This window comes from Lissotriton helveticus, chromosome 4_1 (assembly GCF_964261635.1).
Source record: "Lissotriton helveticus chromosome 4_1, aLisHel1.1, whole genome shotgun sequence".
Lineage (NCBI taxonomy): Eukaryota > Metazoa > Chordata > Amphibia > Caudata > Salamandridae > Lissotriton > Lissotriton helveticus.
This window is the reverse complement of record NC_136063.1, coordinates 392895775-392920677: the sequence shown is the minus strand read 5'-3', so window position 1 is coordinate 392920677 and position 24903 is coordinate 392895775. Positions and strand designations below refer to the sequence as shown.

Below are 24903 nucleotides of genomic sequence, written 5' to 3'. Positions count from 1 at the left end.
CCTCATCACTGTGCTGCCCCTGTCGATCGGAGTCTGAATCAGATTCCCCCTCCGGCGATCCGCTGATATTCACCACTGCTTGTACCGCCTCATATTGACCACTCAATATTAACTATTCTGTTAAGCCAGAGGCCTGAGGGGTCGAGGATTGCGACTTCCTTCGTCTTCTTCAGCGACGTCGTAGGGTAGTCTCTCGCAGTGGCTCTCTTCGTCCAGTTGGTGATGAGTTGTAAGAGTTCAGGCATTCCTCTGCGCTTTCCAGAGTGGTGAAAAAACGGGTCTTACCATTTGCGACGACCCTCAGCTTCGCCGGAAACAGCAGAGTTCTTAAGATCACATTGCCGCAAAAGTCTCTTCACCGCTAGATAAGAGTGTCTCTGTTTCTGGACTTGAAAAGTGTAGTACGGGAAGATCATAACTTTGTGATTGTCAACTTATATTTCTTGCAATTTTCTAGTCTCTTGGAGAACGGCATCTCTGTCTCTGTAGTTTAATAAGCGGATAAGAAGCAGCCTCAAGTTCGAGCATGGAGGAGGGGGTTTGGCAGGTACCCCATGCGCTCTTTCAACATCAAAATGTGGAGACGGGGCCTCTCCTGGCAGCAGCGATCGGATCCAGTCATCTGCGTAATTCACAGCGTTTCTTCCTTCCATTCCCTCCGGAAGGCCCACGATGTGTACATTATTGCGGCGGGCCCTGCCTTCAGCATCCTCCGCTCTAACTTCCAGGAATTCCACTCGATTCTACAGGTCACAAATGTTCTTCTCAGGCGTGGACACTCGCGATTAAACCTCAGCAATTTCCCCATCAGTGGCAGCAGTACGGTCTACGAGTTTCTAATGATCCGCATGTAGCAGCATAAGATCAAGCGCCACTTTGTCTATTTTGCCTTCTAAAGAAGTTCGAATTTGATTAATCATCTCTCCAAGCTTCTCAACTGCCGCCTGCACTGCGTCAAGCTTATGCACCATGGGGTCCGCCGTCTCCGCTTCTGCCATCCTGTCTGCCTGTGCCTGAGTCTGTTGGTGAGGGTGAGGGGCTGCCGCACCCCCCGTGCCAACCTTCGTCCGACGCCCTCGTGACATGGTGCAGCAGTCAGCGAGAACCAAGCTGGGTGTGTCACCCCTCAGGCACATCTGGAGCAGTCCCCGGGATCCACACCCACCATCCGCATCAATCAGAGCCCAAGATCAATCAGACAAGGCAGATGCGTCTCACTAGTGCTGTTCATTACTGTGCTGCAAGAACCTCGGTATAGAAGTGATCAGGTGGGTCCAATCACCTCTGAGCCCGGTGTTGCAGTCGTGGGAGGCAAGGCGTGCCAGGCGTAGTAGGCTCTAATCTGCAGCCAGTCGCCAATCCACGGCATCCCAAGCAGAAAGACTCCGGGGAAAAAGGCACATGGTGGGGCAGATCACACGAATAAGGACGCACACTCACAGGGTGTCGCCAGCATAACTCACCCGAACTTCTTTGCGTAACCGTGCACGCCCTTCTCCACTCAATGGATATTATATCCCAATCCGCTTCGATAGGCCTGACTTTCGCTGTTTAATCATCGTGGGTAGGGTGACCAGGCCGCTGCGCCACAGGCCGCATGTACCGACGCGAGCAGGTCATGTGCCACCACTGCACAGGTCCACATAAATGTCCCTTCCCAGCCACATTCGGGGCAGAATGGCCACGATGAAGGGCTCCAACACATCCACCTAGCCGCAGGGGTGGGACAGTCGCTGGTCTCAGGCGGGCCACAGGGCCCAGCGCCTCTCTGTTACCCCACACAGCAGTTGGACAGTTGGGCCAGTCCCCAAACACTAGCGTCCCCACCACTCGTCACCACAAAGGGGTCTCACCGGTGAGTTCAGGGTCCCCACAGCAGGTCGCAGCTTCTACGTCGATGCAGCTGCACTTCGCTTGGTCAGGCCTAGTGGGCGGAGTCAGACCCTGACCTCGCGTGAAGCGCTGTAGCCGGCTCCACCGCTTCTCGTCTGGCAGTCCTGTGGGTGGTGGGATTCATCCCAGAGTCAGGTGGGGTGTTCTCTGCGTCGCCTCTAGGTTCCGACGGGGCCGATTCTGGGCTGTCCGTGATGATAGGTGGTTTGCAGGGTGAGATACCCTGGAGTCACTCTCGGCAGAAGCGCAGGCAAGAAGGTCCGTTTCAGTATTCCTATGCATCCGTCCTCCCGTTTCTTCACCGGGATGTCGGGGTCACCCCCGGAGCAGTCCCAGCGGCCCCTCCAGCCCAGGCATATGCAGATTAATGCGTTCCTAAATGAAAAATTAAATGTGGGTCCACTGCCTGCCCTTAAAAAAACATTTTCACATGCATTCACAAACGGGAAGGAGTGCCTTGGGACCATTACCTGTTTACGAATGCATTAGCACCAAGTTGAAATTGGTGTTAATAAGCAAATGTTTTGCAACCGCATTTCAGCCGCAAAACATTCGTACATAGGACTGAGAGTCGATATTAGGAAGGAACGCCCTTAACACGCTGCTTCCTAATACCAAATCACTAACCTATTTTGCGATTCGGTAATTGGTTACAGAATGGCAAAATAGGGTTTTGTAAAAGGAAAATGCTTTTATTTAGTCACAAACTGTCCGATTCTGTTGACCTGTCCATGGAAATTTCCTATAGCAAGGAGGACAAAACTTAAATTGCATATTCTTAATATCCTCATCCCATATGGGACATTGTCATAAGACCTGACATTGGTGTTCAGTCTGGCTGTTGTCAAAGCGGTCATCGTTCCTTATGTTCTGTTCGATGCTGCGACAGTCCTTTTTTCTAGTTTCTGGGCATTGAAATCTTTCAGTTTTCAGTTCCAACAGCATGACCACACAAAGCACATCCAATCAAGACAAAGGAAAAAAGCAGCCTGAGCTGTGGGTGTGTGTCCTGGTGCATTGTATGCTATAGGGGGTGTACCACGAGTCACCTCAAAGCCAAGACTCTTTCTTGGAAGAAAAGCAACTTTTAATGTCGCAAGACTAACAGTAGATAGCAAGAATGTGCAGAGCATGCGATTTACAGCAACGTATACATTAAACATTTTTTGTTGTTGCTGTTTCTGCTGTCCATATCAACTCCATTCCACTTTGGATACCATCTCATCCTCTCAAACTCCACTTTGGCTAAAAAATACTTTTCTTGTTTTTTTAAGATCTATTTTCGTTCTACAGATAAACAAAGAACTGTAGGGTTCTGGTGAGCACTTGTTAGGGGAACTAGAATTCTTTCAATGGGGACTTTTCATGGTTGTGTCCAGCAAGGCTATTTACTTCCTCATATGTTTCAAAGCCAACGCTTGCTCTATTTCCAAATCATTCACCACAGTTTCAACAGTCTTTAGTGAAGACCATGGTTTCATTCCAGTTTAGCACCTGGGTTGGTCGCCCCTGTCTACTACTCATATTGTAGCTACTAGTGACATGACTTAACAATGTTAAGAAGACTCCCGTGCTACTTGAGGATAAAGTATTTGAATATCTGTTCAGGGGTTTTGTCATCAGTGGCCGGGAGCTAGTTGTAATCCTGCAGTTTGTACACGTTTTGTAGCACTTCGTTTTTCGGGTGTTCAGGAGGTAGCTTTTGTGTTTTCTTTAAAGATACATATTAGAGACTTCTGTATTCAGAGTTGCAATAGGCCAGCCTTTTTGTTGAATCAGAAAAGCTGCAATGGAAAGTCAAATATCCTGTAAGAGATCAAGTGGTTTCAGTATGTGTTAGGTCCTGCCCCGGATTCTTTTCTTTGAGAAACTGCAAGCTCAACTCATGTTCTGTCATAGAGTTCATGGAATGGTTGAACATATCTTTAAATCCCTCCTCTTTTTTTGCTCAACGTTTTTAAAGAAGCTACGCTGGTAGCCCTTTATACAGGGGTGTCATTTTCTATTACTTCCTGTTTACCAATTACTTTTATTCTAGGAAAAAGTGCTGACCATTTTGTGTCAATCCATAACTGCAGTGTTGCCCACATTGCTCTCTTCAAATCAGATTGGGTAGTCACTTCAATCCTCTTGCATTTGCTTTTCCAATCTTTATATACAACTGAACAACAATGATTCTTCGGTTGTAAGATCTTACTTACAGGATAGTCAGCGTGGCAAATTGTATCATAAAAAAAACTCACAAAAATTAAGTTCCGTTATGTGTACAGAGGAGCAACTTTCTCTCATGTACCACAATTTAATCTTATGTGTTTTTGCACGTGATCGTATGTGTCACTGCTGCCGGGAAAGAAACCTTTTTAGGACAAGAACCCACACTCACCCGAAGGTCACAAGCTTCATTATTGGGTTCCCTCCTCACTCCTGGACTGCAAGGTCCATGGTGTGGGCTACAACTCCCCAAAGGGGAGTAGTTGAGGTGTTTTGCAGCCCAGGTGTGAGGAAGGAACCCAATGATGAAGCATGTCAATTTTGGGTGAGTGAGGGTTCTTGTCCTAAAAAAGAGTTCGAAGCATGTCAATTTTGGGTGAGTGAGGGTTCTTGTCCTAAAAAAGAGTTCTTGTCCTAAAAAGGTTTCTTTTCCGGCATCAGTGACACATCTGATCACGGGCAAAAACAAACAAGATTAAATTCTGATACATGAGAGAAAGTTGCTCCTCTGTACATACAACTGAACTTACTTTTTCTCAGTTTTTTGATTAACAGGGTTTAGTACGTTCCTTGTTTCTCTGATCCCATTAGGACCTTTGTGTGACTATAGCAAATTGTATCATACATGTTTCCTGATATTTGCAATGGTATGGGGATTTTAGAAGGCGTTCAATCTTTTTGCATACATTGCCAACCTTGGTTGGTTCCGAGTATTTCCCTCAGGTCTACTTGGTGGCGTCTTCATCCAGAAACGGGAAGAGCTACAAAAGCCATAAATATACCTAATGTTGCCTCCGCCTCTTGTTTGGATATCCAAGTTCGATGGTGAGTAGATGCCCATGCCCACACAAGCAGAGACACACTTCTGCACCTTTGCTACTAGATCAGAAAACAAACATTTGCAATTCAATAGGTCTTGCATTACTGAAAGTTTGAGCTATTGCAGTTGCAAATAATAATGCAACCCCAATAGCTCAAAACGTTCAGTAATGCGAGACATACTGCATTGCAAATGCTTGTTTTGATTTTGGTTGGCTGGGTTTGGAGGGGTTTGTGGCGAGTACTTCATCTTTCTAATTATTGGTGAAGCGATATTTTTTCAAGAGTTCCTGGAAGGTAAAAATAAGTGTTTCAGTCAGGTTGGGGAGCTATCTTCATAACATTGAATGGGTCTCATGTGATATGCTAAATGTCATTCTACCTAGGCCTCTGCCTCCATAAGAAAAGGGCAGCATGCTGTGCTGCTTATGAAAAAATTACAGTACTGAAAAAATAGAGATTGGCGAGCGGCGCCGAAGAAAAGAAAGACACGGCTCGCTAAACTCTATTTTTTCAATATTGTATGTTTTTCATAAGCAGCGCAGCACGCCACCTCCATGTTTACGTGGCTGACAGGGAACAGAATAGGGGTGTGCCGCGCTGCTTACTAACAGCATATAATATTTAGAAAATAGAGTTTGGTGAGTGGAGCTGAAGAAAAGAAAGGCGCGGCTCACCAATCTCAATTTTTTCCATATTGTAAGCTTTTCCTAAGCAGCCGCATTCACCTTTAAGAATGGCGGGGAAAGAAGCGGAAGAAAGGTGCGGCCGCCATTGTTAAAGTTGAATGCAGAGTGCTGCGCTGCATAAGAAGAAATAACAATATTGAAAAAATAGAGATTGGCAAGTGGCGCCGAAGGGAAAAGAGGCATGGCTCACCAAACTCTATTTTTTCAATATTGTAAGCTTTTCGTAAGCAGCGCAGCATGCCACCTTCATCTTTAAGAATGGCAGAGAAGGAAAGGCGCGGCTGCCATTGTTAAAGTTGAAGGCGGCATGCTGCCCTGCTTACGCATAAATGCGGCGTCTGTGACAGGAAAGTGATGCCTCCTTTAACAAGCCATCACCCAACGAAAAAAGGAGTGCGTACAAAAACACATTAACTGAAGAAAGTGGTAAACCGCATGTAACAGGAGCTGTCTGCAGGGAGGATCTAAAACAACAAAAGGCAGGAGTAATTAGACATGCTGACCAAACACTTTGTGTTTTGCTGTTCACCCTATGTGGGAAGGGTATGCCCAGACGTGGGTCCCGTGCTCACTAAGCCTCTGGAGTCAAGCTATCCTGGCTGAAGTCCGCTGATAGCCAGAAACCGGTCATAGGATGCTTGATTCCGGTCCAGGGAAGACATGGCTTGGCAATTCGGGCTGGACTGTTCCCATGAGGCACAGGGTCAAGACTGATTTGCATATGGCCTTGTCTGAACTGGGGTGGCTTGGTGAGCAAATTAACAATGGATTAAACCCAGATTTGTGACTGGGGGTGAATGTTTTGCCATTGAGCAACATTCCGTCCATCATCTTGTGTGTTTTGCTGACCAAACAGAAGCATGCATTTATAAAAGGCACTAACGGGAACAAATGAAAAAGAGAGGAGGGGCTTGAAGCCACAGTGTACATTACAGCATGTCTCACAGAGAAGCACATGTGCTGCCCGGGCTCGACCTACACCACCATGGCCAGAGCCACTAGCATTTCAAAAACATGTAGCACTATTATCACTCTTCAGAAGGGAGTGCTTACTCTTTTGTTAAATTCTGCCAGATGCTTGAATTAAGGTATTTTGTCCTGCTTCCTGCACTGAGATCAGATAGTGGCTCATTCCTCTACTACCTGCTTGGAAAGACCTCCATCCCAGTTTGTATTTACAGTAGCTCACTCCTCTACCACCCTGGTCCAAAATGATGGTATTCAAAGATTGCTTCCCTGATTAAATGTAGTTACAGTCTTCAAAAGAAGGGTGACTCTTTTCTAAAAGTTTGTTTTATTCACTGAGGACTGCTTGTTGAAGACCAAATGTTATGAATCTAAGAAACAACCATTGCTGGATTACACCATGACCGGACACTTCTCATTCCATGTGGGTATCATCATTAGATTCAAAAACACCTCCTCATCCGCCCATATAATGTTTCATAAAATACTGGTATAAGAGATACTGCTCTTAAAATAAGCCAAAAGGCTCTGGTTGGCTGTTGCTTTCTTTGGATGCATTCCACCTCAATTTGGAAATTTAAACACGCTGCTTCCTTCTCTTGTGCGAGTAGATGGATAAAGATCTCAGGGAAGCAGTAGATCAAAATAAGCAGTGTGCAAGGATGTCAATTAAATAAGGTTAGAGAAAGCAATCCTAAGGAACCCTACAAAGTAATGAGTTGCAATTCTCATCACTCATATAACATAATGCTGCATGTAATTGTTTAAATTATACTATCTACCATCTTGAGGGTGCTTCAGACTTATTCACTTTATTAGGTTTACAAATATAAACTATTATTAGGTATGAGGTGCCCTAAATCATAATCCCTTATTTAGGAGCAATTTTAGGCTGCGGTGCCTTTTCTTAATATGAGTCAAGGCTAAACTGTTGTGAAACAGGGCATAAATTAAGCATTTATGAACGACTCTTAATGTGATCAAGGCACAAAATACTGTGAAAAACTTTAGATACTGCCTCAAATGTAATCTTGGAACTTTCCATTTTTTCCCATGATATCACAATACAAAATGTGGAATTGTTTAAGTGAAGTGAAAGAATCTTGAAATGTGTGCTTTTTATTTCATTTATTGTACTTTCCTAAAGATACACATGTGTGGCCTGCTTGTTCAGCTAAACTATAAGAGATTGGAAGTAAATAAAGGTGCATAAAATTATTACAAATGCAAATTAAGGTATCGTTTCACCCTCCTCCACTTAGCACTTAAGTGACAAAGCCTCAAATCTCTTTAATAAGACTTCCGTACATGTTTATTCAGCTCAAGGTTACCTTATGGTAATGATTTCTCCAGGATTTGCTCTGATATACCAGCTGCAGTTGATTCTGGCAGGATATTCAAACGGCCATCCTGGACTTGTTATTATGCCACTTGGAGCCCGCATTTGTTCCGGGATATCTCCACATGCTGAAAAATAACAAGGACAATCACACATTTAATATCACCAAAACTCAACAAAAATATTTGGCGGTCAATCTTGAGAAGAAAGACAACTAGAAGCATAATTCTGAACAGCAGAACATGAACGGCAGCACGTTAATACTGATAATAAGCATTGCAAGTTAAAGACTAAACTACCACCACCAAGTTGGAGGAAATGTTGGTAATGACAAAAAACTGGTAATAGCAACAGATTAAAACTTTTTTTTTTTAATTTTGCTTATTTTGTTCAGCATTATCTTGGATGCCATGTCACTAGATTGCAGCACTTTACTACAGATACATATTTGGTTATCACATAAGCAGGTGGAGGGTGGTCGATGTGAGACTGATGGTAGTGGGTGCTTACAAAGGATGGCGATACATGCAGGCTAGATTTAGGGCTTGATAGATCCAGTTATGATTCTATAAAACAATGTGAAGGTGAAAAGCTGAAGTGAAAAGGTTAGAGAATAACAGTGTTCATGTCTTTAATCAAGGCATTTAGAATAAGGCCACCATATCAGTGGGAGTGGAATGGGGGAGGGGGTGCTAAACAGCATTTATCAGTCAGAGCATCCAGCCAATAATCTCTTTGTATGTATAGTTTTTCAAGAGTTATTATGGTTTGGCTTAATAGAGCAGATGTCGCCAGACAATTATGCAAGAATCACCAAAAGAGTGGGCTTTGCTCCGCCCACATATTAGGAGCTACGAGTACATGTTTTGATTGTGCAGAAGTTGTGTGCTTCTACAAGAAAAGTGCTTGCTGTCCAAACATCCGTGACCGTTGTGTTTATTTATCCAGCTGTCTGAGCTTGAAATTTCAGGTGGACACACCTGCCAATGTAATGCTATCAAAGTGTCATAGATAACTAGATACTTTATGGTGCTTTTCTCTGGCAGCAGCACAGATGGGAGGAAAGCAGTCATTAATGTACATGGATTTATAGATCTGTCTTGATAGTGCATTTTTAACCCAGACATATTGGCATTCCCAATGCTTGCTTGAAGAGCAAGTGGTTTGGATTTCCTCTTAAGGCTGCTCTCTGAGCACTGGGAGCACTTTTGTTCCAAGGGAGTAACATCATCTACTTTTTAGGGCTCGCCTGCTGATGCGCTTCAGCGCATAGCTGGCGAAGCTCTATAGGGGCTTATCCAGTGTTTAACCACCACTGGCGATTCCACTGGCGATTCCTTCAAGTGCATGTGCTTTTTAGGTCATTGCGCTTGCGCAAGCCCTAAAAAGCGCGTGCACAATGCCACCAGCCGCCTGCCTGCCTGCCTCGCATTACCACATCAAAGGCAGCCCTCCGAGCGCATTTCTCACCCCCTAATTATTCACGGCCGGCCGGCAGGCACATCAAAGGCTGCTGCTGCCTTGACTCGCATTTCTCCTCCCTCCTCCCCTATCACTGCCCAGGCCGGCCGTACTTTCTCTTTACAAGGGCGCCCATTCCTGAATCACTTGAAATCTCTCCACATTATTTGCATTTTGTTAATTAAAAAAATTAACTACAACACAGCGTTGCACATTTTTCTCGACTTCGGAAGGATGAGTCCCAATCTCATTTGTACAAAGTGTTGTAATGGGATTATTGGAGAGTTAGAGAAACGTGCTCACAAGTTACATTTTTATGCAAATCATCTGAGTAAATAAACAATAGCATGGTGCCGTTTGCGTCCTTGACTTGATCTGGTTTTTATTTTTATTTTGCTATTATTCTCACAAAGGCTAAGAAGGTCTGCCTACTTTAGTATTAAGTGCTATACGTCGCATAAGCAACAGCTAACCATTCACTCACCCACGCAACGCCACTCACCCACGCAACACCACTCACACACGCAACGCCACTCACACACGCAACGCCACTCACACACGCAACGCCACCGCTTCAGCGCATAGCTGGCGAAGCTCTATAGGGGCTTATCCAGTGTTTAACCACCACTGGCGATTCCACTGGCGATTCCTTCAAGTGCATGTGCTTTTTAGGTCATTGCGCTTGCGCAAGCCCTAAAAAGCGCGTGCACAATGCCACCAGCCACCTGCCTGCCTGCCTCGCATTACCACATCAAAGGCAGCCCTCCGAGCGCATTTCTCACCCCCTAATTATTCACGGCCGGCCGGCAGGCACATCAAAGGCTGCTGCTGCCTTGACTCGCATTTCTCCTCCCTCCTCCCCTATCACTGCCCAGGCCGGCCGTACTTTCTCTTTACAAGGGCGCCCATTCCTGAATCACTTGAAATCTCTCCACATTATTTGCATTTTGTTAATTAAAAAAATTAACTACAACACAGCGTTGCACATTTTTCTCGACTTCGGAAGGATGAGTCCCAATCTCATTTGTACAAAGTGTTGTAATGGGATTATTGGAGAGTTAGAGAAACGTGCTCACAAGTTACATTTTTATGCAAATCATCTGAGTAAATAAACAATAGCATGGTGCCGTTTGCGTCCTTGACTTGATCTGGTTTTTATTTTTATTTTGCTATTATTCTCACAAAGGCTAAGAAGGTCTGCCTACTTTAGTATTAAGTGCTATACGTCGCATAAGCAACAGCTAACCATTCACTCACCCACGCAACGCCACTCACCCACGCAACACCACTCACACACGCAACGCCACTCACACACGCAACGCCACTCACACACGCAACGCCACACACACACGCAACGCCACACACACACGCAACGCCACACACACACGCAACGCCACACACACACGCAACGCCACACACACATGCAACGCCACTCACACATGCAACGCCACTCACACATGCAACGCCACTCACACATGCAACGCCACTCACACATGCAACGCCACTCACACACGCAACGCCACTCACACACGCAACGCCACTCACCCACGCAACGCCACTCACCCACGCAACGCCACTCACCCACGCAACGCCACTCACCCACGCAACGCCACTCACCCACGCAACGCCACTCACCCACGCAACGCCACTCACACACGCAACGCCACTCACACACGCAACGCCACTCACACACGCAACGCCACTCACACACGCAACGCCACTCACACACGCAACGCCACTCACACACGCAACGCCACTCACACATGCAACGCCACTCACACACGCAACGCCACTCACCCACGCAACGCCACTCACCCACGCAACGCCACTCACCCACGCAACGCCACTCACCCACGCAACGCCACTCACACACGCAACGCCACTCACACACGCAACGCCACTCACACACGCAACGCCACTCACACACGCAACGCCACTCACACACGCAACGCCACTCACACACGCAACGCCACTCACACACGCAACGCCACTCAACCACGCAACGCCACTCAACCACGCAACGCCACTCAACCACGCAACGCCACTCAACCACGCAACGCCACTCACCCACGCAACGCCACTCACCCACGCAACGCCACTCACCCACGCAACGCCACTCACCCACGCAACGCCACTCACCCACGCAACGCCACTCACCCACGCAGCGCCACTCAGCCACGCAGCGCCACTCAGCCACGCAGCGCCACTCAGCCACGCAGCGCCACTCAGCCACGCAGCGCCACTCAGCCACGCAACGCCACTCAGCCACGCAACGCCACTCAGCCACGCAACGCCACTCAGCCACGCAACGCCACTCAGCCACGCAACGCCACTCAGCCACGCAACGCCACTCAGCCACGCAACGCCACTCACCCACGCAACGCCACTCACCCACGCAACGCCACTCACCCACGCAACGCCACACACACACGCAACGCCACTCACCCACCGCCACTCACGCAACGCCACTCACCCACGCAACGCCACTCACCCACGCAACGCCGCTCACCCCCGCAACGCCGCTCACCCCCGCAACGCCGCTCACCCCCGCAACGCCGCTCACCCCCGCAACGCCGCTCACCCCCGCAACGCCGCTCATCCACGCAACGCCGCTCATCCACGCAACGCCGCTCACCCACGCAACGCCACTCACCCACGCAACGCCGCTCACCCACGCAACGCCACTCACCCACGCAACGCCACTCACCCACGCAACGCCACTCATCCACGCAACGCCACTCATCCATTTGCAAAACGAAAAATGTCAAACTCTTCTATTGCGAGACCTATTGCATTTTCAATGCTTGTTTATCATTGTTAGTAAAACTGTATTGGAATGGAGAGATGCAGATATGCCAAACTAAAGGAACTTGATTAAGAAGAAAATTTAAAGATGCAAAATACAGCCAATACAGACTGGAATACGTCTCAAGCATAAAATGTATAGGTTACATCCCACTTAGCAAATGTCCTATCCAAAATGCTACCACTATTATGTTGACTAGGCTAAATAACACCACTGTCTTTAGAATATTAGAATATATTTATATATCAACAGGATGGCAAAGTTTGGAAAATAACACACTTGCCACCCCTTTTAACTCGTGAATGCCAATTTCAATTATCTAATAAAAAAAAGGGCTACCACCCTTCTAGACCATCACTTAAAGCTCTATTTGGCATATTATTAACAACTGCCACACAAAATATCACAGCTACGTGTGGAGATCTCATCTCTTACCACCAGTTCACTGAACTGCGGGTGGTCACAGTAGGGCTGTTAAGATAGTGCAAATATGGAAATGGTCTGACAAAAAGCACTGATTTGGTCATGGGAGGGGTGTTCTCAAGTTCTTCAAGAAAAGGCAGCAAACTGTGGCTCACATATATGTAAGGGTTCTTTCACTTTCTCCACAACTTTCCCACCATAGTTTCAACACCCAAGTCTGATTAGAAATCAGTATGCAAAGCATTCCACTTTCACTGGGAACCTCTAACTCCACGGCTTCTGTGGTTTTAATTCTCTTCCCTCCTGGGCAGTCTCATGACTGTCTATAATGTTTCACTCGTTTACTGAGCTTAAGTTTGTCTGGTCCAGAAAAGTTGCCGTTCAAGTATGATAGTTTGCAAGTAAACAGTAGCTTTCTAAGAAATATTCAAGCCTAATGGATTGAACTCTGAAATTAAATCACACATCTAACCTCAAGTACCAATCTCCTGGACAGGTTCATGCAGGTTGAGTAATGATGATGCATGTCTTCTGTAATTAGTTAATATGCCTTATAAACAATACTCAGGTTGACCGATTATTTAAACTTTTTTGTTTTTTGAGTGGAAAGAAAGGAAACTAATGCCACCTGAAGTAGCAAGTACATCCTTGTGATTTACAGCTAGATTCACCAAGCTTAAATCTGCTCGCAAAGGGGCAGATTCTCAGAATCTGCCCCTTTGCAACCGTTTTTTTGCATTTGGGATGCATCATCCCAAATGCAAAAATCGCTAATTAAGAATTTGCTAAATTGCGATTCTTTGCATTTAAGGAATCTCAAATTGAGATTCTTTAAATGCAATGCATGAAAGTGAAAAAAATAGCAAATTCGCTATTAGGGCACGCAAATTACCATGAAGTACAACTTCATGGTAATTTGCAAAAACTTTGAAAAATGCACTAAAGTGCATTTTTCTAAGTTTCATGTTGCGCACACACATGCTCTAAGGTCATGTGTGTGCGCAACATATGTGCACACATCAATTTCAGGGGTGCAACAGGGTGTCCTTTGGACACCCCTGCACCCTTGAAATCGCAATCTCAATTTGCGAATCGCTAATTGCGAGTAGCAAATTGAGATTGTCTTCCCATTCATTCCTATGGGCCTCTAGGCCCATAGGAATGAATGGGGAGATATTCCTTAATTGCGACTCGCAATTTGCGAGTCGTAATTAAGGAATTATTAGAAATCGCTTTTTTTTAGTGATTTCTTGATGCATAGCATTTTGCTATTCCTTAATAGCGAATCGGTATTTTTCGCTATTAAGGAATAGCAAAATGTGTTCTTGATGAATCTGGGGGTAAGTTCCTTTGGGTAGAAAAAGTCTGTAAAACACAGCACCCCAACATTTCTAGAGAAGCTTAAGATCATGAACCTTTCACTTTCTTTGCCCCTCTGAAAGCACATCTCCATAAAGACGAGTGTGAAAAGTCAAGGTCAGTCCAGAGCATATTCTGTTATGTTTGGTGGTTGAAGAAGTCAAGATCAGACGAAGGGACCTTCCACTGTACTACTACTGAGAGGTCTACTTCCTGTAGCCTGCTGTTGCCCTACTACTGAGAGTTGTATTTCAAGTGACATGCTAATGCCCTACCACTTCGACTTCTAATCTTTATAGGTCTGACTTGGAAGTTCCAGCCACTGCGCAATGGGTAGGGGTCTGGGAAGGGGGAGACATAGACGAGGGGATTAAACACGGAAAGTAATATTTTAATGAGACATCTTTTCATCTTGCTTCTAACTTGGATGCCATTATTTTTAACCACAGCCACTCACACGAAAGTTTATTTTACTAAAAGTTTTAGATGAGGTAAAGACCGAATTATGTCTACTGCATTAATCACAAAATATTCAGAGCCTTTGTAATTTTTGATGCCGACATTCTTTCAAGTTACATTCAATTTCTTATGACTGTGATAAAAAGAAAATATATATTCCGTTTCTATCAACTTTTCTCCAAGTTCCGAGTTTGCATGAAAAAATAATTAGGTAGTCCATTTAAAAAGGCATAATCTGTGCATGAGCATGCAGGTATCAACGTTATCTTATGAGAAATTCTCTATGTTCCAGTTGCTTCCTTCCTTATTACATGCTGGAAAAAGCAGTAATAATTTTTATTGCCAAATATCTCTTCATAAGATACCAGGTGGCTTTCAATATTTGCCATTTAAGTCATGCATGAAATTTAAACATTACAAAAAAATGACTTACCCGTTGACACTCCTGAAATATGCACATTTTCTGAATGTTCTGCAAGAGCACCATTTCCTAGAATTAAACATAATGAACAAACTAATTTCAGAGTAAGATAACATTTGTAGAAATTCTTTAGATACTATGTTTCAGAAGTAAAAGTAGGACTGAGCAAATATGATTAGTATGCTATATTTTCAACTGCTTCAGCTGCTAAAACTTTTCTGATAGCGGCACCACTATAATATGCTGATTAAATACGGAAAAAGGAACTTTATCGACTTTTAACATACACAGAACAAACATTTATGACAGAAGCACCGGAAATCTAAATTTTTTTAAATAAACATTAAAAATATAAAAACAAAAGAATAACATTACACACCAACTCCAATTAAAAGAATTTGTTTTAACTTCTCAAGTGCCATATGATCATAAAATACTTTCACAGCACTGGCATACACAATGGTTAAGCTGATGGAAAAAATTAAGAGAGTGTTAATCAACTGTACTGTTCTGGGTTATTGAGCAAAATGTTAAAGACTATAGCATCATGTAAAACAATAATTTCAACACATGCTTGAGTTAAGAGCAAGGAGGAAATGGGATCCTGGAGGGAGAGGGTCACTATCCAAACTGTACAGAACACCTACGAATTCCATATGTAAGAATTAGCAGATATCCTACATGTCTCTTCCTGCCATTATGTTATGTTTTGTGTTATATGTTATACATTTTATAGAGCGCATGGCTGCCCCAGCAAAGAGGCGTCCCAGCGCTAATCAGCAACTGTCATAGGACAGACAGAGAGACTCACAGAAAGACAAATTAAATAAAGAAAAGGTGGGTCTTTATGGCTTTACGAAATAGGGCATGATTTTGGATGCTTTCAATACCAGCAGGGAGGGAGTTCCAAAGTTTAGGGGCAACAGCAAGAAAGGAGCGCCCCTCCTGCCCGCGTTCTCTTGACCCGAGGAACAACCACCAGGTGCTGGCTGAGAGAACACAGCTGGCTTTGGGTGGGGGGTGTAAGCAGATCAACTTACAATGTTGTGCGACTGGAGATTCATGATTCTACGAGAGATACAGAGAACTTTGAAGTGGATACGTTTTTCCACAGGAAGCCAATGTAATCTACAGATGGAGTCAGAGGTAGAGTAGGTTCTCGGCAGACCGAGGAGCATCCAAACTAAAGCATTTTGAGCCATTAATGAATAAATTACTTACCTTCGGTAACACCTTATTTGGTAGAGACTACTAGCCACAGATTTCTTACCTTAGAATACTACCCAGGCGTCAGACTGCATCCAGAAAGTGTCCGTGAGCAGTACCCCAGGTCATTCGGCTCCGCTTCATCACGGCGGAAATGAGGTTCGCAGTGCCTATTCAGGTGCCACTAGGCGCACTGACGTCAGATACTTTTCACAAATTTACACGCTTGTAGCACTGAGACGCAAAGTCCACTAACCACTGGTGCAGAAAACTAGGGCCCTGAAAGTGAAGAACCCTGTCCCTAGAAATCCGTTCGCAGAGCAGGGAAGATGGGTGGGTCAGTAAAGAATCTGCGGCTAGATAGAGTCTCTACCATATAAGGAGTTACCAAGGGTAAGTAACTTGCTCATCTGATAGACTTCTAGCAGCAGATTCCTTACCTTAGAATAGATACCCAAGCAATCCCTCCCCGGAAGTGGGCCTGTGGACCAATTTCACATGAGGAAGTCCTGCAGGAAGGAACAGGCAACACATCCATTTCTACGCACCGGACTGTCCAGACAATAATGTTTGGTGAATGGGTGCAATGAGGCCCATGTTGCTGCCTGGCAGATAACCAGGACCGGACCGCTGTGAGTTAACGCAGTAGTTGCAGCTTTAGCTCTGGTGGAATGAGCATGCAAACCCTCAGGTAGTTGCTTGTGGGCCAATGTGTAGCAGAAGTTGAGGCAAAGCACGATCCATATGGAGATGGTCCGCTTCTGCACGGCCTGTCATTTCATCAGACATACCCACGAAGAGTTGGTCGTCCACCGGGAACTCTTTTGTGCGGTCAAGTTAGAATGACAACATTTTTTTTGGGTCCAGATGGTGTAGACGCTTCTCTTCTTTTGGGGGAAGAGGCGGAGAATAGAAAGTGGGCACATGAAAAGGAGTGACAACTTTCGGAAGAAAAGAAGCTCTTGTACAAAGCACCAGTTTGTCTGGGCAGATTTCAAGATAAGGAGGCTTGGATGACAAGGCCTGAAGCTCACTGAACCTCTGGGCAGATGTTATTGCCACGAGAAAGGCATTCTTGATGGTATCGAGCTTGAGAGGACAATTGTGCAGAGGCTCAAAGGGAGTGCACATAAGGAAAGTGAGAACGAGTCTGAGGTCCCACTGGGGCATAACGAAAGAAGTGGGAGATAACATAGGTTGCAAACCTTTCAAAAACCTATGTACAATAGGGGCTTGGAAAAGAGAAGGTTGGTCAGGCAACCAAAGAAAAGCAGACATTGCAGATAGATATCATTTACAGTGCCCAGAGCAGAGCCCTGCTGGGCAGTGGAAAGAACAGGAGAACCTGAGAAAGAGGGAGGGGGGCGACAGAAAGGGGATCAATGTGTCATTCTGAACAACATGCTTCAAATTTAGCACAATGGTAGGAGTAAACCATCTTGGTAGAGGGATACCTGGCTACCACTATAGCGTTGCAGAGATCGGGCGGAAGGTCGAAAGTTTTCAACTGTTGTCGCTCAATCTCCACGCAAAAAAAGTGTGCATCGTTGACCGGTTCGGGTAGAGAACCGTCCCCCGATGCTGCGACAGAAGATGCTCCCGAAGGAGCAGCCTGATCGGAGGACCGATGGATATGCTCAACAGCTCGGAATAGCAGACTCTTTGGGCCCAGTCTGGAGCCACAAGGATGACTTGGGCCTGGTCGTTCATGATCTTTTTGAGAACTCTGGGCAGGAGTGGTATGGGCGGAAAGGCGTACAGTACGCCTGAGCTCCATTTGAGATGATAAACGTCTCCTACCAAAAGCCGCCTTGGAAACTCCAGCGCGCCAAACTGCTGACATTGCGCGCGTTCTCGGCGGCGGCTAATAGATCTAATCAAGGCTCTCTCTATTGCTGAAAGAGAACTTGCACCACCTCATAATAGAGATGCACCAAATCCGCCTCGTCTTCAAAGAGATGGGGCCATCAAAGGATATGACCATAAGTGAGGACTGAACATCCCCAGAAAATTGAGTCGTCCTCATATCAGCCATGTCGCCGTAGGCCCACTGTCGACAAAACCGCTCTGCCTAGTGAGTCGTTGGTGTCAAGCCTACAACGGATGGTGAACTTCACTGCATCTCTCCCATCGGACACAGCCAGTGAGAGCACGGCCCTGGCCCCCCAGGACCATTGGCAGCACCTGCACAACTGTATTCCACAGCGCATGGGAATAGAGGCCCAAAAGCCAGGATGTATTAACAGACCGCAGTGCCAGGCTAGTGGAAGAAAACATCTCCTTCCAAATATTGTCCAGCCTTTTGGATTCCCTATCCGGGTGTGCGGTAGGGAATGCCCCAGGATTTGGGTGGGACATGGAGGCTTGGACCACCAAGCTCTCAGGGGTAGGGTGTTAGGTGAGGACATTTGGGTCCCCAGGTCTTGGTGGTGGGCAATCTTCCTGTTCACAGAAGTCCCTGTGCTGGGCTTGGACCAAGTCACGAGTGCCTCAAGGAAAGGGAGAAGCAAATCAGACTGGAGAAGTACCCAGTCCACTGGCTTCACCCAGATCCTCAGAACAGCCCAGTTGTTCCTCATAAGGCTGATATTCTTCAGGGTCCAGCGACCCCTCCCAATCCTGGCCAAGTCCTAGCCTAAAAGAATAGGGCTCAGGCCCGAAAGGCATAGCTCTGGTCTGCACCTGTGTCGGACATCGCCCCCGTCGGACTCAGGGATGAAATGGGGATGACACTCGGAGTGCCAGCCTTAGTGTTCGGGAAAGGTTGAGGTGGCCCGACCAGCACCAATCTGGATTCATCTGTGGATTCCTGGGGTCCACCTGGTGTCGCAGCCGTCAGAGTGGATCCAGTAGGGGGTTTCCTGAACCTGCGCACCGGAGGGAACAGGCTGCCCAAAGATGAGGTACATGGCCTCATACAATTTGGGTAATTAGGCGGAGGTCGCTCCGGCTCCCAGAAACTTGGAGAGGAGCCAACCCAGATGCTGGCTCAACCGCAGGGCCAGGCCTCGAGAGGTGACGCTCTCTCATCTTGTTGGCTGACGGATGAGTTAAATTCGAAGCACGCTTCGACGAAGGCTTCTTCTTGTGGGACTTAGACTTACTCAAATGGCTCGACGACTTCGAATGAGAAGATGACCTCATGCACCACAACTGCTCCCGGAACCTTCCTCTCGACCTGGAACGGCACTGTGTCACATGTAAAGCAGTCATTAGCTCGAGGTATTTCTCCCTTAAGGCCTTCTGGTGCATGGCATGGCAGCTGGGGCAGGCCTTTGGGTCATGGTCATGCTTGAGGCACCAAAAGCATACACGGTGCGGGTCCGTCACGGACATCTGTCTTTGACAGGCACTACAGAGCTTGAAGCCGGCCTTCCTCAAAGACATCCCTACCATACCAGGGGGTAAACCATAAGAAAGACTTCGACAAAACATTAAAAAAAACTAGTCAAACATTGACTAAGAGATAGCTCTTCCTGCTGGCTGGCATGAAAAGAAAAGTAACTGACATCAGCGCGTTTGGGAGGCGCCTATACTGTCACCGCGAACATAATTTCCAGCGCGGACAACACCATGTGGGGCTGAACAGCACCACCTACCTGCGAGCAGGTATACTACTCACTAAAAATTTCCAGAACCAGTTTGACGCCTGGGGAATATTCTTAAGTAAGGAATCTGGGCTAGAGGTCTCTATCAGAGAGAAAATCTACTCAAAAGAGGTTGGAGGTGAATATGTTTCTGGGGTGGAAAGGGAAAGGAAATGCTTTGAAAATTCAGGTTGGTAAGTCAACTAATTAACTAGCTCTCATGGAATCGTGAGACTTGCTATGCTTACAAAGAATACTCCTGGGGATTTTTGAGTGTTGGAAATCGATGCAAATCATGTGTCTAGAATTAGCAGCTTTGCAAATTTCAAAACAATGGGAATTGGCCCCAGATTACTAACACTGATAGATCACAAGCATCAGAACGGGGAAAACAAAGGGTCTGGGTGGTGGGAATTTGCATTATGACTCTTTTTGACGCTGCCAATGTACATAATCTAATCTGCCATCTTGTGGAACTACTAGGCCTTGGTAGGATGGGGGACAACATAACCATGAATACAGATAGGGGGATGCACACAGAACCTTGAATCCAGACATGGGGAAGCACAGGAATCCAAAAAGCAGGTATACGTGACACCAAGTATGGTGCTTGGTCTTTGTCATCCTGAAAATTATGATTAACCGGTTTGTGAGAATATGAAAAATCATGAGAAAGGACCAGAACCCGAATTGATGTCAACAAGTAAGAGATTGACAACACAATCAAAAATAAAGTGGTTTAGATAAGACTGTTAATCAACACATTGATTTGCATTTGGAGAGATACAGTGACATTAAACATAATGCCAATAATTTGAAATGGGGATGAGGAGCAAAGGAGAAAGAAAGGCATTGGGTCTCACTGACCAGATCTTTAGGAGTGTCTCCGTTATGATATGCATAGTTGGCTCACTAGGGTGTGTGCAGCTCCTCTTAGTGAGTGCTTATATAGGAAAGATTTGAACCACAACAGTCAATGTATTGCAAATCTGCTTGGCAACTTCATGGTGGGGCGTCAATGCCCGTTTACTAATCCAGAGCACTGGGGTAGCAAGTTTTCTTTGCAAAGGTACGCTGTCTATTGTCATAATCCTTGTATTTTCTTGACCGTTTTACTGCATACTTTTCACTCGCAGGTCCTAAAGTTGGCTAGGATGATGTAGAAAGGCCGATATATGGTAGGTCAGTTACATAGAAGCAACATTTACAGACACAAAATAATGCAGTCACCTTCAGGTAATTTGGTTTAGGTTTTGATGAGATACAGCCTGCCCTAAAAAGCGGCCTCGACCGTCAACAGGGATTGGCAGAGCGTTGTTCTAAATATGATTCCCAAGCTCACTTACCAGTTAAAATGAACTTATATATATTCTACTAAAAGGATCATTGTAAATGCTATGATATAGAGCGCAAAGTACCAAGGAAATGGAATGAAATTCAGTTTAACACATGAAAGCTTCGGCAAAGAATAGAAAGGAATAGTAGAATATTTAAAAGTGATAGACCTTGAGTAAAAATTTTCTTTTCACTCTTGAAAATAATCAACACGTTTTCTTTGAGGAAGAGTTAAAAGGGGTCCCATAAGCAGACCACAAATTTGACAGTAGTCCGAAAATATCTATCTGCTAAATTAGAAGTTGGAACATAAATTGAGGACAAGGAATTTATAATGTCGAAAAATGGTACCCATGGCCTTCTAGTACCGAGCTGAATTTAGTCTCGCTTGGCAAATCAACTTTGTCAGTGCTTTTTTAGATTTTTAAATATGGCCACCTGATGCTACTGCTTTTGCCAATGCTTGTACAACTGTGGTGCAAGCACTGGCAAAAATGATAGCGTAGTGGGTAGGCATCTTATGATGGTACTTTCTGTTTCTTAATTGTATGTTGCAAAATAAGCCGCCTCGGAAAATATCAGTCAGATTTCAAAAGCTTCCCAGCAGCACTCCACAATACACTTGTTCCTCTGCTGCCATACAAACATTAACAAATTCTTGCACATGATCTACAAGAAACCAAGGACACCACAGACTGTGGCAGCCTGATCATTTCATCCACTCAACCCGATGGAGTCCTAGGCAATCTGATTCACATCAGTCTCCGGGCACAAATAACAACTGCACTTGTCCAATCTGTGTATGTTGCATTGTGGAATTTTAGTTCGTGTACTAAACATCATCTACGCCATCTTGCTGATTCACGTATGAACATACACGACAGCCATTTTAGGTACCATGGTCTCCCTGTTCACGATCGCCCGTCAGCACACTTCCCTGAACCTTGCAAGCCTTCCCCGCGCCTCCTGGCTGCCCCCGCGCTCACATGCACAAGTCATGAACCCCCCCCCCCCATGACTCTGTCTCAGGGAATCACACCCCGCGCCTGACCAACACCTCCTTTCCGTCCATGAATACCCCTCCTTTGATGACCCCTTCCTCTGAGCCCGACTGCCTGTACAAACCGCTGGTCATCCCTTAGCCCGAGGGTACAGTTTATTGCCCACTACTGTATGCACTCGCCTCTCCTGAAAGAGACCACTATTGATCATGACGTCCCCACCCCCTGAGATTCGATCAGGCGCACACATTCCAAAGGAATCGGCAGAACACTCAGCTGCGTGATAACCCCCTCCCAATCATATGAGGGGAAAGGGCTTCTACTGTTGTCATGTGTTGGAATGGGCCGGAACTGGGGGGGTGCCGGGGATGTCGTTCTCATACTTCACAATGCCCTTGTTGTAATAAAGAGCGTTCACATGTCTTAACCCAGGGGATAAAAGACCAGGTCTCAGAGAGGTTGAGAGAGCACCTCGAGACGATACCTTGTTGTCTGATCTGATGTGTTCTACTCCGACGGAATAAACTTGTTTCCTGTCTTCCTGTCTCCAGCGCCTGCCTCTTTATTGAATAACTTCGTATGGTATTAGAGGCGTTTTACGCCGGGCAAATTTAACTTAGGAAACATCTACTGAAAGCGCCTGACCATTTTGAAATTGATCTTTATCAATTGGCGTCCCAAACGCAGGGCCCATCAGCGACACGTGGATCCAGTGGGAGAGGTCCCGACGACAGAGTGAACAACTGCAACGATCGGGAGAGCTCCTGTCCGATAGACCCTCGTCTGACAGCCGATCATCTGAACTTCACTGATTCCGAGCTGACCTCTCCCGAGTGATCTACGGTCCTGACTGGGAACCACCAGGAGTGCCGCGATAGCAACAAGAGAATAGAGGACAATCGGGCGCTGGAAGCGGAAGACGAGAAACTGTCCATGCGGTCCGGGTAAGGTCGTGACACACGACAAAATTGCGAAATTGATTGATTGATTGTTTGAAAATACTAGTATTACTTATTGACTGTTTCTGAGAAATTCTCTATTTGCAAACAAGTACAGAATCGCCATACTCTGTTTAGTCTTTGCAGATAGTGAAGGGTAGGCAACGCAAGCCTTTAACACGTCGTGCCTATTTTTCTCCTCATTGATTGATTGATTGAATCGAGCATTGAATTGTTCGAAGTTGGTTCTCTTAAGGATCTTCTCTGCCTACAAACGGGGAAGAATAGGAATATTCTCTCTCCCTTTGCAGATAGTGAAGGGTAGGCAACGCAAGCCTTTAACACGTCGTGCCTATTTCATTCCTCATTGATTGATTGTTTGTCCAAACATTGACTGTTTGGAATTGGTTCTTTCTGGAGGTATTCTCTGTTTGCAAATAGCGTAGAATAGAATATTCTGTCCAGTCTTTGCAAATAGTGAAAAGATAGGTAGTGCAGGCTTTTGCCCCCCATTGTAATCCGTCATGCCTATCTTCTCCCCATTGGTTAATAGTTGGGTCAACCCGGACCGCTTATTAGAGATGAACCATCCAGCTCCAGTGGAAGGCACCCCTAATAAGGACATGTTTACTAAGCAAGGACTAGTCGCTATAGCTTATAGTAAGTTATGGCATAAATATACAAAAAAGGATCCTGAAAGTCAGTGGCCACTGATAGGTTCTTTTGATGAAAATAAAATAAAAACACTAGAAGCAGCTGTAAAAATAAACAAGGCAACGCCCACTATGCTCGATAGTATTGGCATGTGGCGCAAAGAAGCAGAACATCGAAGGAAAAGAGAAGAAGCAAAAATAGTGAAAGAGTTACGAAAAGCAGCCCATCTGGCCGCAAAAGAACTAGATGAAGAAATAAGAAGAAGAGAGGAAGTTAAACAAACGCAAGAATCATGACTGGCAGGCCAATGCCCTGTCAGGACCACCTCTGCGCTCTACCCGGAGATGCCCTCCAAACAGCGGGCAAATGACGAGTTACTGCTCGGTCCCCCAATTATCTACATGCCTCCTCCTTATGCTCCCAGCCAGCCTCTAGCACAACACTCACCAGTTCAAAGTGCAGGTGTGGGTGACCCTAGCGCTAGTGCCCCGGCTCTTACGGCCTTCGCACCAGCCGCATTTGTAACAACAGCAGATGAACATGAGACTAGCAGGCACCTAACAGCCAGACCAAATAGGTTGAGCAAAGATGAGCGGGATGGAATCGACAAGATAGCAAAAACATTGGTAGAACGGAAGGAGAGCGAAGAATATACGATGAATATGCACAATTCACATGCCGGTAGTCACAGACGGCATTTCATTTTACGGTTCAGCTACCACACCCTGAACGCGTATGAGGATAGGTACCAGAATAAAGGTCCTGCTAAATTGAAGGCTCTATATAGAAGGGTCGATGTTGGAGATGGAACTGAGAGCGATGTGACGGACCTCTTCATGCAAACGCTTGAGGTCTTCCGCCACCTCGCGGAACAGAAACCAGAGGTCAAGATCACAGTCCCTGAGACGATTGAGTCCTCATTAGAAGCAGCCAACACGATGATGCCTGTCAGAGAAGCCGCCCCCTATTGGGTTCCCCCAAGAGGTCAGGGAACAAACGATGATATCAACCACGCAGATGCAAAAGGGAGGGTTGTGTACAACTGGGTTTACCAACCATGGGATCGGCAAGATATTTTAACTTTTAGGCAAACCCTGCCCGATCTACGAAAGAACCCTACAGCATTTTATACAGAACTAGGCACAGCCTTGGGCTCAACCATAATGACTCTATCGGACATTGATTTGTTTTTCGGGTTGTGTCTGCCGGCTGATGTGTGGAAGCAAATCCGGAAAGCCGACCACACAGACCTGTTCGGACACACCTGGAAACAACTCGATGACCTAGATAGGCAGCGAGAGCCCGGAAAGAAACCTGTAAAAGACATACTGGAACT

The 24903-nt window shown here is 45.8% G+C and overlaps 1 protein-coding gene across 1 annotated transcript in view; it reads right to left on the bottom strand.

Moving 5' to 3' along the window:
* The window catches only part of LRP12 (LDL receptor related protein 12), a 215437-nt gene that overhangs the window by 98012 nt on the left and 92522 nt on the right, over positions 1-24903 (bottom strand). The window contains exons 2-3 of the mRNA XM_078686151.1: positions 14859-14915; positions 7910-8045 (exon numbers count right to left, since the gene is read on the bottom strand). Of these exons, the coding sequence (XP_078542277.1) occupies positions 7910-8045; positions 14859-14915 (193 nt within the window). The remainder of the gene's footprint in view (positions 1-7909; positions 8046-14858; positions 14916-24903) is intronic.